We start from the raw sequence: 14,892 nt of genomic DNA on the forward strand, positions 1-14,892 counted from the left end.
GACACAAGTACTAGGAATAGTAATAAATAGATACAAATGGACCGAATTGCCTAAATGTTAATTGTAGAGAATGTAATGAAGAGTGCATAGAATTGGACACTTTAGAAAGCATCAGCAATAGCACAACACTCAGCCGTTTAGAGGAGTCAATAGCAAGCAACATTGATAATCTAGATGTGGCACCTTTGAAGGAGCCTAAGTTGACTGTGATATTGGATTTAAATGGGTTCCTCCTAAAGCATTAATGGTACAAGTCACCAATACAAACATCATTGAGGTTTGATAAAATGTTATTAGTTCTTCGACATGGATGCATAGAGTTTTTGAGGGCCTTATTAAGCAGGTTCAATGTGGGCATTTGGTCAACTACAATGGGGCATAATGTACTAGGTGTAGTGATAGGACCAGAGGAGCATGCAGAAGAAAGACATCCTTTCTTTGTGATTTGGAGCTAGGAGGGATGCTACACCTACGAAAAGAGAAAAATATATTGACAAGATAATCCAAGTGCTGAGGTTGGGGGCCAGACTTGCAAAATGCTTTTGGATGTGATGCAAGTAGAACGATTCTCATTGATGACTCACCATATAAGGGAGAAAGGAGGGCGTGGCTTGAGTTTTGAAGGAGAGCCATATAGATGCATTCATGATTCTAGTGCATGGGCGGCATAGGATCCCGTATGTGAGTAGATGACCAAGAGGGGTGCGTCATGATTAAGAATAGGGTTTGCAAGAAGAACAACTAAATATCATCTATCTAACCACATATATTAAACAATGCACTACCCTTGCAAGAAGTTACCTGAAAGGCAATAACCTAGGCATGTTGTATAGGGTATTGAGTCCAAGTGACAAATGAGCCAATTTGGAATATTTGTACATACTTCATCAAAGGAGTGTCACGTTGTAATGACACTTGTAGCTTCTCTCGAACCATAATGTAATTGGTTCTTTCCAGCAAGATGTTGAAGCAACCCTTTAATCTGTAGAAAAAGACCCTCAAGACTGCAGACTGGTCGTAGCTGCTGGAATAAATCATGACTTTTACTATCGATAAGATTAGATATACTTCATGTATTTACACGACATATTTACAATCACCATGGATCCGTGAGTGAATCACCCAAAACATTCCTGGCAGTAGGCACATCCCAACTTCGTTCGGCCAGTATTAGTCTCAATCGAAGTAAAACATTCTCTAAAGCAAGTATTTCCTGAGAATTTGGGATGGCTGATGGCACATTTGCAGAATCATCCTGCTGTAGAATCACAAGCAGGAAATCGATTACAAATGGTTACACAAATGCATTATCATGGAAAAAAAGTGGATTAAAAATGACTCCAAAGATCTTATTTTCTTTAGGTAACAGGGTATGAGCATGTCTCTTCAGCAGCATTATCAGGAAACGATCACCATACCTTGGAAGTGTGGTATTCATTGAGATATGCAAACGATGGTTGATACAATCCACAATGGTATAGAAGAATGCCATAATCACGTAGCTCTTTTTTGTCCTCTCCTAGGAGAACCAGTCTTTCCGAAGCTGGCCGGAAGGACTCAATTTCAGACCAAGATCCATGAATAAAAACTGAAACACTTTAACTAAAGCTTGATCTGTAGAGTGTAGGACCGTTTATACTCTTCAGAACTCTTCTTTCAAGGAATCTCATAGCAACAGGTCTTTGGTTTATCAATGACTGTTACCTGCAAGAGCCCGACGCATGTCCCCAAAGCTTGTGCTGGTCCAGATACCACGCTGCAGGCGATGCTTAGCAGCCCTTGCGGACGCTACTTCTGCTCCCCTAGCAGTGCCAGAGGACCGTGATTTGAAATATTGACAACAAAGCAAAGGCAACCTGTGGAGCAAAACGTAGATTTCTCATGATTGCTAGCTTACTTGATGTTATTAGGAGCTGTAAAAAGGCTTTCGATAGGCGCTCCAGCAGTCATATGTATCCCATGATTAGCAGCATCCGCTGCCTTCAAAAAATCACTTCCCTCAACACTGCCATTTAGGAGCTTCCATGGCCAATAAACTCTTTTTAATGTTGTGAGAATCTGCAGAGAGGAGTTTAGTTTGATTACAGAAAGATATGCAAACTATGCTGCAAGCATGCATGTACTGATGCTTAGACCACTGCAAACCACTGAGTCATAAAAATAACAAAATGCTATTAGTCACAGAGATGCAAAATGCATGAAAACTAACCTCGACGAGCAGGTTTTGGGGTGTAAGCATTTGAGGAGAGACTGTGCTATTTACACATGAATTCAACATCACTACAGGATGAGGTAAGGAATGCTCATCCTTTGGGAGCTCCATGTCCACAATGAAATCAATAACCCCCCAAGAGTTCAATATCTTCACAAGCTCACTATAAATAAGAGCCAGCATGACTGATGTTCCTAGCCTCCTTGTCAAAACCTGCGATAGGTTTTCACAAGATTGAGCAGCAAATTTACACACCAAGGAAAAACACAATAGCAATTGTGAAACTGTTTTAGTAAAAATTATAGCCTTATCTGTAGAAATCCAGACCATTTAAACAATAATGTTTACCATATTGAGGTAAGAGCCCCTTGCATCTCTAAGTTGACGGGTAGATATTCTCTGAAAACTCTGTTCAAACCAGGAAATATATGAGCACTCTCTCTCTCTCTCTCTCTCTCTCTCTCTCTCTCTCTCTCCATACATACATATATATGCATGCGCATGCGGGTGCATGCGTGCATGTGTAAGTTAGCACAAAATTTTGTTATAGCCTGAAGGTTCAGTATTATACCTCATCATCCTATATATATATATATATATATATATTACCTGAGACAAGTTAAAAGGGCAGGCAATTTGCCAATTCCCACATGATTGACAACGAAGTGAAGCATTGAGATATACATACCTCCTTCAGAAAGCACAAAGAGGAAAGAGGAGAAATAGTGATGTGCTTGAAGTAGTACAATTGGCAAACAGAGTTGCTCGCAGCAAGACAGCCCAGTCTACTATGCTATCATGAGCCGATTTTTCATTGCATTCCAAGGCACTTTTGTTGGTGCTCTCCACTAGGCCATCTCCTTTGGTATACTATGGTGCTGGTTTCACATGCACTATCTGCAGCCATTCCAATGAGACAATGGACTTTGTGTGATAAATGGGAACCTAATAAGCTCCACTAGACACTTTTGAACATGTTGTCAAACAAGAAACTCGTGATGGTCTTGCTTTAGCAATTTGGGAGGACCTTGGCTTTTGCCCAAGTGAATTTACAGTTTATTGCCACCAAAATGCATTCATTTTGCTCCTTCCTCGGAAGCTCAATAGGACCAGCTCCCATTCTCTTTTATTTTGGTTTTTATACATACATACATACATATATATAGATATATATGTTTACATATATTGAAACCGCCTTCAGGAGCTCCAAAGGGAAGTGAACAGATAATAACCAGCAAATACTTAATTGCCAGCCATTTAGAAATTCCACAGCAAACCAAACCAGTTTAGAACAGAACACCCAAGAGCTAGATTGCCCTTGTCATGCACACCAGACACCAGATTGGCCCTAAACTTAGCGCCCCTTTCGGTATTTCTTTATTATTTATTCAGAAGGCATCCAAGTACAAGAAAAGAACTGCCGTGTATCAGCCCAAAATCAGCCAACTGAATAATCCGTTCACAGGCACTCGCGTCCTGCTATGCATTAGTTTCAGTCTCAAAAGGCATCCCAGTCCAATGCAATATCCCATGGCAGCTTTCGTCCGATTCTGGCTGATAGTTCTAACTTGACAGCTTTGATACCCTTCAAGAGAGTCCTGGCAGGAAAGAAATCAACCAAGCCTTTCCTGGCAGCTCTGATACCCTTCAAGGGAGTCCTGGCAGGGCAAAGGCCAGTAAAAAACCAACCTTGGTTGTTTCTGGCACACCGAAAGGCTAGCTGCAACCAAGCAATAGGGTCTGAAGGTTCTCAGGCAGTAGGAAAGCTTCTAGGAAGCAGCCGATTGATCTAAAGGCTCTAGGAAACCTGGGACAGCAGCAAGCAAGAAGGCGAGTCTGTCTAGGGTAGTTCTCTGGCACTTTGGCAAGGGAAATCAAAAGGAGCAGCCCTGGACAAGAGGAAAACAGCAAATCATCTTCCCTCTGGCTTTACTCTAGATCTTGGTAGTCAAATCCTGATGGGCGACTGCACCTGGTAGCTGTTTGGCACTCCGAATACAAGCTGGAAGTGAATCACCATGATCTGGTAACCCTGGAGCAGCCCAGATAGCAGCGAATTTGCAGGAGAACCTGTCTGGCAGCCCTGAAAGGCCTCTGTCAGGTGCAAACTGAGTAGGCAATTGGCCTAGAAGCCCTAGGAACAGCTCTGGCAGCTGCAACAGTGATTGTAACTGATCTGGAGGCTCCCTGGCAAATTGTGAATCAGCAACAGGCTCCTAGAACTGCCCTGGCAAACTGCGAATCAGTAAAACAGCCAGTTGAAGGTGCGAATTTGCAAGTTGGGACCTGACAGGGCTCCTGGCTAGTGGCGAATCAGCAAGATGGGCTCCTGGAAGGTGTGTGGACAGCTGGGGAGCAGTAAAGCGAGATTCTACACTGAGAAGGAGCTAGACCAGCCCTTGCTTAGCCACCAATCCACTTGAGCCAAGAATAGCTGCCTTTGCTTGCCCTGCAAGTCACTTGATTTTAACCCCTCTTTAACCTTCAGATCCTTTGATATGGCCCATGGAATTAATTGCACTGAAGTGTCCTTTACAGTTTTAATCAGTTTGAGGCCAAGTCAATCCCGTCGTAAATTCCTAAAAATTAGAAATTCACGTTCCCATGAGACAACACACTTTTTTTGGGGGTGAAACCATTGTATTTATATTTGAAAAGCTTTTTACAATGAGAATAGTCTAGAGAATAGACTATTCACAAAAATCAGAAGCAATGGGAAAACACCTCTAGATACATCCAAGTCATCCTCACGACAAGCATCATACAGAAATTGTTGTAATGAGGCTCTGAAAAACTCGTAAGGTTGGAGCAATGGTTGCCCCAAGAAATCCTGATTCCTTTGTTTCCAGACAGTCTAGAGTGCCCAAAATCTAACCAATGAAAAAAGAGAGAGTATTGAGCCTACACTGAAGTCAACCTCCCAAAGATCCAGAAATATTTTCCAAATCGATGAGTAGGGAAACACAGATGAAGACATTGTGAAATATGGTCCAAGAGAGCTCTGGAGTGAGGACAGAACCACAGAAGATGTGGAATAGTCTCGGAAGAACTGGAACATCTCAAACAATGAGAAGCTTCAATCTTGCCCTTAGCCAAAGTGACCCCTACTGAAAAAATGCCCACCAAACATCTCCAAAGAAACAGTCGTTGCTTTAAAGGCAGCTTATTTCTCCACAAGACTTTGAGATTTGACTTCTACCAAGAAAGAGGTTTGTGTAGATGCCAAAGAGCATTCCCATGCTGGACAATCCATGGAGGAGGCAAAATCAGCCTATTAAGATTGCATAGAAGTAAGAGCCAAGAGGAAAACGACGACAGGCATCCGGAAATGATAAGATATTTCCGTGATCATCCACTGCATCTGCAATGTAATGAATCCCAAGCTTCATAAGATTGTATCCCCAAACCGGTTCCTTGAAATTTGCCAATGACCACCTCCCAATGATTTGTAATCCAATCCCCATAAGCCAGTGTCCTCATGTTCATACACATAGCAGCTAGCATGATAGCCCATGGCTGTTTTTTATGAAAAAGGTAGGAAGCATGGTGATCTTTCTAGCCAAGATATGAAAATGAATGTTAAGTATGTTGAGACCCCCATGCAGCTTGGGAGAACATACAAAAGGCATCCTTAACAGCCTCAAGCCCTTCCTGCAAGATTTGTCTTCCAAAAAAGCTCCATCGCATGCGACATGAAAGCATCTCTGTCTTTGGAATTCCAATGTAAAAGTGGTAGATAGAATTGAACATGAGCTATAATAATAGATTGAACCAATCCTGAGTCGAACATGTAGAGGCCATCTGGATAATTTCCAATAATCCAATTTCTGAAAAAGTTTGTCAGACACCCATACCATTTGCTGTTTTATAGTGATATTCCAGCCCATAGGATAGCCCAAATGTTTGACAATCTAATCTGGCTGTAAAATCTGACCAGGCCAAATAAGTGAATGCCAATTGCAAGCTTTCAACGGCAAAAGTCTGGATTAATCAAAATTAATATTCAGGCCAGCTGCCAATCCATAATCAGAAAGAGTCCTCATAAGAAGTCTAAGTTCAGCAGGGCTATTATGCGGCATGAAAAAAGAATCATCAGCGTATGCTTGCGCTAAGAAAGATTGAGCTCCAGGGAGTTGAAGACCATGTAGCTGTCCCAAACCAGTGAGATAATCCATATATAACAACAAGGGATGTGTAGCAATGGCTTATAATAAAGCACTGAGAGGGCAACCCTATCGCACTGATTTGAACAAAGTCCAAGGCCTAGACAAGTGTCTGCCAATTAAGCATTGAGAAGTAGAAGCTGAATATAGAAGATAGATCACTTGGATAAATTTAGGTCCAAATCCCAACCTGGACAAGGGATGTGTAGCAATGGCTTATAATAAAGCACTAAGAGGGCAACCCTGCCGCACTGATCTGAACAAAGTCCAAGGCCTAGACAAGTGTCTGCCAATTAAGCATTGAGAAGTAGAAGCTGAATATAGAAGGTAGATCACTTGGATAAATTTAGGTCCAAATCCCAACTTGGACATGGTATTAGAAATAAAGTCCTAGTGGATAGTATCAAATGCTTTTGCAACATCCACTTGCATGATCAAAGCATCCTGCGAAGTATACTTTGTGTATTCAATGGCAGTCAGAGCATTATAAATATTGTCATTGATTTGCCTGCGAGGTACAAATCCATATTGCCTTGGATGTAACCCTTCATGCAGTAATCCTTTAACCCTTTGCACAATCATCTTAGCAAGAAGCTTGTAAATGACAGGCATCCGAGTGATCGATCTCCAATCAGAAGAGGATTCACACAAGCGTTTTTTTGGAACTAATTTCACCATGCCATGCTTCCAAGAGCGAGGAAGGTGCTGCTCTTGCCAGGCTAAATTAATCATTTGCAAAATAATATCTTTAACCCAGCCCAGAAAGCCACAAAGAATTCCACAGTTAAACCATCCCAGCCTGGGGATTTCCCTCTTGCCAAATGTGCCAAAGCATCATCAAGCTCAGTTGCCGAAAATGACTTTTCAATGTCTGTAGAAACATCAGAATTCATAATCAGGCTGATACGATCCAGAAATCTGCATTGCATTTGTAACTGATCTGAAGAAGACAAAGGCTTGGAGAAAACGTTTTTGAAGTGCTGTACGCAGGCATCTTCCAATTGAGATTGAGAATGGGTCCAGCAACCATCCTGTTTTTTAATTCTTTGAATTGACTGTCTCTGTCTTCCTGTACGCAAGCTTTTGAAAAAAGTTTTGGAAGAACAATTTTTGTCCAAAAAAGGCTTACCCCTGGCTCGAATTTGCCATTTACGCAGCTTTCTTTGGTCATCCTGAGTCAAGAAATGTTGGGCTGCCGAAAGAGTATCCAACTCATGATTAGTAAGATGTCTGTCATGACTAATCTAAGTGAGGCTTTGACATTGTTGCTTTGCCTTTTGTATATTATGTCATAGGTCAGCCATATGCCACCGGCCATAATCCTTAATAACTAGCTGACCCGATAGACAAAACTCTCCCAGGCATAATCCAAGTCCTCATAAGCATGCAATCGAAGAGGTCGGATAGTGAGTAAGATAGCTTCCTGAAATTCCTTGTGCGAAAGATAAGCATTATTTACATGAAGCATTCTAGCACTTGACGGCTGCAAGTCATCTGTTACGTGAGCAAAGCATAGCTCCAGCCATAAAGGAGCATGATCCGACAGTTGAAGAGAATAGTCAACCCACAAATTACTGGTAAAAGCATCAAATTGTCGGGCATTTAATAAATACCAGCGATCCCATCTCGCCCAGTAATTGGAGAATGCATTATGATGATATGTGAAGCCCAATGTTTCAGGCTGAGAAACGTGCCACAAGTCCTTTGCATCAAGAGCATTCAGCATATTCTCCCATTGCTGAGATTCAGAGGGTATCATATGAGATTTATGAGCCGTGTTATCCTAAGGATGAGGAGACTTATTAAAGTCTTACCTCCAAGGATAATGACTGATAGCATCCCACATCTTTGCACGCAAAGCTGAACTTTGGGGAGCATATACAGAAGCAACCTCATAAATATCTTCATCAACCATGCATTGTATCACCATCCATCTGCCATGCTGATCATTAAAAGCCATCAAAGGATGCAAGTCATGCTTGACTAGGATGCACACTCCAGAAAAACTCAAATTGCCTGCATAGAAAATGTCATATCCTGCAAAATGTCCTTGCTGTCCAGCCATATCATGCTGATTATGTTCCTGTAAACAAATCACATATGGATGCATAGAATGTAGATAATGCCAAAAAAGCCTCCATTTATTGACATTGCAGAGGCCTTGAACATTATAGGAAAGACATTTCATAGCTGTATACATATGAACAAACAAGTGACAAAGCATCAAGCAACTGCCATATCCTCAGCCTCCTGCTGAGACCCATGCCCATAAGGAGGAGAAGCATCTATTAGATCAAAGATTGGAATATCTTTTTTGAGAACATCAGTCCATAGTCTAGTGGCAGGAGAAACTTGAGAAGAAGAAGCCTCTCCTGGAGTGGGAGAAGTGGCTTCCCAATGTATGGATTGTAGAGGTCGCTGTCTGAGGGAATCACCTTTTTGGGTTGCTGCCACCCTTCATTTTGTGAAGCATCTTTATCTTTCAATTTCTCTTTACCTTTATCCTTGACCTTTGTAGGAGTATTGATCTTCATGGAGTGCTCATTTACCGATTTAGATGCCTTATCCAAAGTAGGGTTCGAGGAGTTGGGGAATTGTCCTCCATTGCGAGGTGTGGGCTGAGCATTATTTTGAGGCATAGCTGTTGGAGGAGGTCTATGGAGCACAGTAGGGCATTCTGATGCCAAGCCTCCGACGAAAGAGCTGCATCTAATAAAGCAGGACTCAGCATTTCAGCTTCATTCTGAGGATCAACCTGAGAAAGAGCAGGGGCAGCATCCTGAGAGAGTGCATGCAGATCATCCTGTAAAATCCCCTCTGCAAGGGGCACATTCATATCCTGAGGAGAAGGAGGCTGATGGTGCTCAACAGGGGTGCAATCCTGAGCTTCTTCAGCAAGAGGAAGATTGGCCTGTGATTTATCTACCTTCCTCCAGTAGTGCTTCGGAGCAGTAGAAGGCTTCTCCAAAGAAGCCATAGCAGAAACCGGAGGAGAAGGGAGAGTAACCTTAACAGCTGAAGAAGGAGCAGGAGGAGTGGGCCTGGATGTAGAAGGGCAATCACGTGCAAAATGACCAACCTGTCAGCACCGATAACATGCAGTGGGAAAAGAGGCAAAATGCAGCCTGATGCGCATCGGATGGGCAAATCCCAAATCAAGATCCACAGTAGATGGCATGGGCTGCGTCATATCCCATAAAACGCAAAGGCGAACATCACGGAAAGCTTGCAAGAACTCTTGAAGCGGAAAGGAAGAGGTCTTCCCAAAAGTGCTGCAAGAGTAGAAAGATGCTGAAGAAGAGGCATAGGCAGTGCTTTGAGAGTAATCCAAACCGGATAGTGAGTCAGAAGGATAGCAAAAGGATCGAAAAGTGGATCCCAGGGCATCACATAAGCGAGGAAACCAGCCCCAGGAACACCAGCACGACTGACTAGCCGCTCCACCACATCAGTCGAAGAAACGTGGGCATAATAAAATCCTTTGCCTAGAAAGACAAAGGAGGAAATACAATCCGGACCCATTGTGGCTTCAGCCCAACGACGAAGATGAGCGGCAGAAAGAACCCTGTCCATAAAGTAGAGACAAACTCCAAACTGCTGAGCCTGTTGAAGACCTGAAACCAGAAGGGCAGAATCCAATGAACAAACAAACAGGGAACCCGATGAAGGAACATATGTGACAGACGCAAAAGATCCAGCTGCAGGGAAGAAGAAGGGCCATCTGCGAGATCAAGCTTTGCCAACACACACACACTTTTTTTTGGTAAAATCCAGTGTATTTATATTATCATAAATTTACAAGGTGGGAAGTCTCCCACTCACTGACATGAGATTCCAAAAGAGAGCCCAATGGAAGAACTCAAAAACAGGTAGAGAACACTTCAAGGCTAGTGGCATCCAAGTCCCTTGCAGCAAAACTGTCATATAAGGATTGCTTGAGGGACATTCTGAAGAAAATATATGCCTGAGGAAACTGTTGACCCATCCTAGAATGCAGTCTCTATGTCCAAATGGTCCATAGTACCCAAAAGCGAGTCCAGTGAAAGAAGAGGAGGAATGGAGACATCTGAGATGAGAGGCATCCAAACATCCAGAAGAGTTTCCCAAATCTGATAGAGGGAAACCGAAGCCGCAGCAAATGAGAAACATGAGTGATCAGTATGCGAGAGTGTGGGCAAGACCATAATAGGTGAGGAACTGTCTCGCAATGATGAGAGCAACGGGGACAGGAAGGGGAAGCAATGTGGCGTGCTGCCAATTTCACCCCAATGGAAAAAGCTCCCACTATACATCTCCAAAAGAAAAGCCTCTATTTCAATGGCAATTTGGCTTTCCAGATTTTCATGAGTCGTGATTGCCACCAAGATAAAGGCCTATCCAAATTCCAAAGAGTGTTGGCATGCTTGTCAATCCATGGCGGTGGAAGAAGAAATCTGTAGACCTTCAAGGAGGTCAGATTGTGCATTGAGAGCGTATGGGAAGCAAGATGTAAGGAAGTCAAATTCCAGTCCATTAATCTGTCCTGTGCAAACAGTGGAGGAACCGGAACAAATGGCTGCAACATAGCTGAAAGTGTTCTCCAAATGGACCTATGATGCAGACCCAAGGAGAATGTCCTGCAAGCTTGTGGAAATGAAAGCATACAACCTTGTTGATCCACAACATCACCAACAAATCTGATACCCAATTTCATGAGATTGTATGCTTTAATAGGTGCCTGTAGAGCAAGAGGCAATTCAAACACCTTGCTCCAATGAATGCTTTCCAAGCGAAAAGAATTACCATGATGAGAAGAAGCACCTGTCCATTTTGCATATGAGAGAATTCTCTTCCAATCATGAATAAAAGCAGTAGAAACAGGGCAACCAGGAATTTTCCCTTGAAATGTGGACATGACTGCTTCCCAGTGATCTGTAATCCAATGCCCATATGCATGAGACGCCATGTTTCCACACATAGCTGCTAACATAATAGCCCATGGCTGTTTTTGCTGAAGAAAATCAGCAATCATAGTGCTCTTTCTTGCCAACATATGAACCTCGAGATAGAGAATATTCAGCCCCCCATGAGTCTTAGGTGAACAAATAGACTGCATAGGTAGTAGTCGCAAGGCCTTTTTATGAGATTTGCTTTTTCAAAATATCTCCATAGCCTGGGACATATAGGAAGCCAAATGCTTGAAAGACCAGGGAAGAAGAGGCAAATAAAATTGCACATATGCCATAATGATGGACTGTACTATCCGAAGTCAAACATGTAGAGGCCAAGTGGACAAATGCCAGTATTCCAGCTTCTTGTTGATCTTTTGAAGCACCCATTTGAGCTGTTGATGCGGGGTAATATTCCAGCCAATGGGGTAGCCTAGATGCCTGACAATAGTATGGGAAGAGATAATGTGGCCTGGCCAGAGAAGTGCATGCCAATCAGCTTCTTTCAAAGCTAGAAGTTTTGATTTCTGAAAATTGATATGCAGTCCAGCAGCTATGCCAAAGTCATTCAGTGTATGCATCAAGTGAGAAAGGTCACTTTGAGAATTCTTGGGCATAAAGTATGAATCATCAGCATATGCCTGTGCAAGAAATGACTGTGCCCCTGGAATTTGCAAGCCATGAAGCTGTCCTGTGTCTGCAAGATAGTCCATATGCAACAGTAACGGATGGGTAGCAATGGCATACAGTAAGGAGCTAAGCAGGCAACCCTGTCTCACTGAGCGGGTCATAGTCCAGGTTCTTGACAACCCACCACCAAGCAAGCACTGCACCATGGCCTGAGAATAGAGCCAGTAGATGATGTAGATGAGACGAGGGCCAAATCCCAATTTATGCATAGTCTGAGAGATAAAATCCCAATGGACTGTATCAAATGCTTTCGCAATGTCTACTTGCAGAATGAGAACATCTTGTTTAGAATATTTGGCATACTCAATCGCAAGCAAGGCATTGGAGATATTGTCAGTGATCTGCCTTCTGGGAACAAACCCATACTGTCTAGGATGAAGTCCTGTTTGCAAAAAGAAGCGAACCCTGAGGACAATCATTTTAGCAATGAGTTTGTAAATGACAGGCATGAGAGATATAGGTCGCCAATCAGCCATCGTCTCACACAACCTTTTTTTGGGGATCAATTTTACTAGGCCATGTTTCCAGGATGGAAGAAGAGATTGTTCTGCCCAAGCATGATTCATCATTAGAAGAAGAGTGTTCTTGAGATCACCCCAAAATGCACAGAAAAATTCAACAGTCAATCCATCCCAACCAGGAGAGCTGATTTTGCGTAGATGACTCAAGGCATCATCCAGTTCACTAAGCATAAAAGGCTGCTCCAATGCATAGGCCTGTTCCCGAGACAATATGGGCTGGACATGCATAAGAAATTGAGACCTAGCTGCATTCACTTGCATCAAATGATCAGGCTGAAGAGAAAGGAGATGCTGGAAATGACTAGAACATTGCAATTCCAATTCTGATTTGGAAGTGGTCCAGGTACCATCATCTTTCTTGATCCTGCAAATATCCTCCTTTCGCCTATTTGCATGGAGACTTTTAAAAAAGGCTTTGGAGGAGCAGCCCTTATCCAAAAGGGGTTTCATGCGAGCTCGGATTTGCCACTTCTTTAATTTGCGAAGATCATTTTGGTGGATGATATGAACCGCATAAGCGCAAGAATCCTGTTCAGAAGGGGTAAGCTGCCTATGAGAACTGATTGCATCCATTTGCTGCTTGTGAGATTGAGCCCATTTCAACTTAAGCCTGAGGTTTCCCATGTAACTCCGTCCATAGTCTTGAATAACAGCCTGTAAGCGGTGAGCAAAACTGATCCATGCAAAATCCATATCTTCCTGAGCATGTAAGAGGAGGGGACGGACAGCCACTCTCACCATGTTCTGAAATTGTTGATGAAGCAAATAAGCACTATTAACATGGAGCAGGCGACGACCAAAAGAAGGCATATCATCTGTCAGACGTGCTATTGATAATGTCAAGCATACTGAAAAATGATCAGATAGCAAGAGGGAGTGATCAACCCGTAATGTACAAGTAAAATCAGCATACTGCTGAGCATGCAGCAAATACCATTTGTCAAGTCGAGCCCAGTAATGAGTAAAGGCATTGTGATGATATGTATAGCCCATATCTGTGTCTCTTGTTGAGAGCCATAGATCTTCTGCATGCTGAGATGAGAGCATATCTTCCCAATGTCGAAGCTCGGTGGGGATCATGTGAGAACGATGAGTGGTATTGTCTTGAGTGGCAGGCGAGTTGTTAAAGTCTCCACACAAAAAAGCATTGGACAGCCATGGATATTGTTTGAGAGAGGCCCACATTTGAGCTCTAGTCGCAGAAGTTTGTGAGGCATAAACAGATGCAATTTCATAGAGATCAGCCTGCCAGGTGCACCTGATCACCATCCATCGACCCTGAGGGTCATTGTAAGCAACCGTGGGCTGTATATCATGTTTTACCAGCATGCAAACCCCCGAAAAGTGCATTGTACCAGCATAAAAAATATCATAACCAGCATAGTGGCCTTGCTGGCCAACCAAGAAGTGTTGGTTGTGTTCCTGTAAAGAGATCACATCGGGATGCATTCTATGTACATAATGCCAGAAAAGTCTCCACTTATTGACATTGCAAAGACCCTGAACATTGTAAGTGATGCAAGTAATTGAAGTAGACATAGAAGATATGTACAGTCAAACCAAAAAGCAGAGTAAAGTATAAGCTGTCAGGCCTCAGCCATGACATCAACATCCACCTGGGCTCCTGGATCATTAGCTCTATGATCCTCATCATTGTCACATACAGGAATTCCTCTTTTTAACACATCAACCCATAGTTGAGAAGCAAACTAGCTCAGAGCTCCTGCGAGCCCTCTCCCTCCCTCCCGCAGCCTCTACCTCCCTAGCTCACCCCCGCCTCGCCGCCCTCACCCCCTCGCCTCTCCGCCCTCACCCCCTCGCCCCTCCGCCTCACCTCGCCCCCTCGCTACGCCCTCCCCCGCCCCTCGCTTCGCTCCCCACCCGGCCCTCGCCCCTCGCTACGCCCCTCCCCCCTCGCCTCGCTCTCCACCCGCCCCCCCCTCGCCCCTCGCCCCTCGCTGCGCTCTCCACCCGCCCCCCCCTCGCCCCTCGCTGCGCTCTCCACCCCGCCCTCACAATGCCTCCCCCGCCCCTCGCCACGCTCCCCACCCGCCCGCCCCTCCCGCCCTTCCGCCCCGCCCCCTCGCCCCTCCCGCCCCGCCCCCTCCCGCCCTTCCGTCCCCCGCCCTCGCCTCTTCACCCCCCCCCCGCCCTCCATCCTCAGCCCCCACCCTCGCTCTCCACCCCCGCCCCCTCCGCCTCCCGCCCTCGCTTCCACCGCCATCCCTCCCCCTCACCTTCGACCCCCGCCTCCACTCCCGCCTCTGCCCTCCGCCCTCCAACCTTCCCGCCCTCCGCCTCTGCCCTCGCCTGTGCCTCCACTTCCCCCACCCGACTCGCGTCGTCCCATTTCGCCTCACCCGTCTTCATCACACCCA

The 14,892-nt window shown here is 44.3% G+C and overlaps 1 protein-coding gene across 2 annotated transcripts in view; it reads right to left on the minus strand.

The window, feature by feature from the left end:
* Window positions 1-766: 766 nt before the first annotated feature.
* The window catches only part of LOC147890309 (uncharacterized), a 53,604-nt gene continuing 39,478 nt past the window's right edge, over window positions 767-14,892 (minus strand). Inside the window, exons 3-8 of one of the 2 annotated variants that reach the window (XM_087391077.1) lie at window positions 2,561-2,620; window positions 2,210-2,425; window positions 1,898-2,058; window positions 1,705-1,802; window positions 1,419-1,543; window positions 767-1,255 (exon numbers count right to left, since the gene is read on the minus strand). In XM_087391077.1, coding sequence (XP_087247203.1) covers window positions 1,097-1,255; window positions 1,419-1,543; window positions 1,705-1,802; window positions 1,898-2,058; window positions 2,210-2,425; window positions 2,561-2,620 — 819 coding nt within the window. In that variant the 3' untranslated portion in view covers window positions 767-1,096. Of the gene's footprint in view, window positions 1,259-1,418; window positions 1,544-1,704; window positions 1,803-1,897; window positions 2,059-2,209; window positions 2,426-2,560; window positions 2,621-14,892 lie in introns of both variants that reach the window. The other variant, XM_087391076.1, reaches the window with a different exon arrangement.

Source organism: Dipteris shenzhenensis, chromosome 19 (genome assembly GCF_047967505.1).
Source record: "Dipteris shenzhenensis isolate YYH24624 ecotype China chromosome 19, Dip_SZ_1.0, whole genome shotgun sequence".
In the NCBI taxonomy this organism is placed as follows: domain Eukaryota; kingdom Viridiplantae; phylum Streptophyta; class Polypodiopsida; order Gleicheniales; family Dipteridaceae; genus Dipteris; species Dipteris shenzhenensis.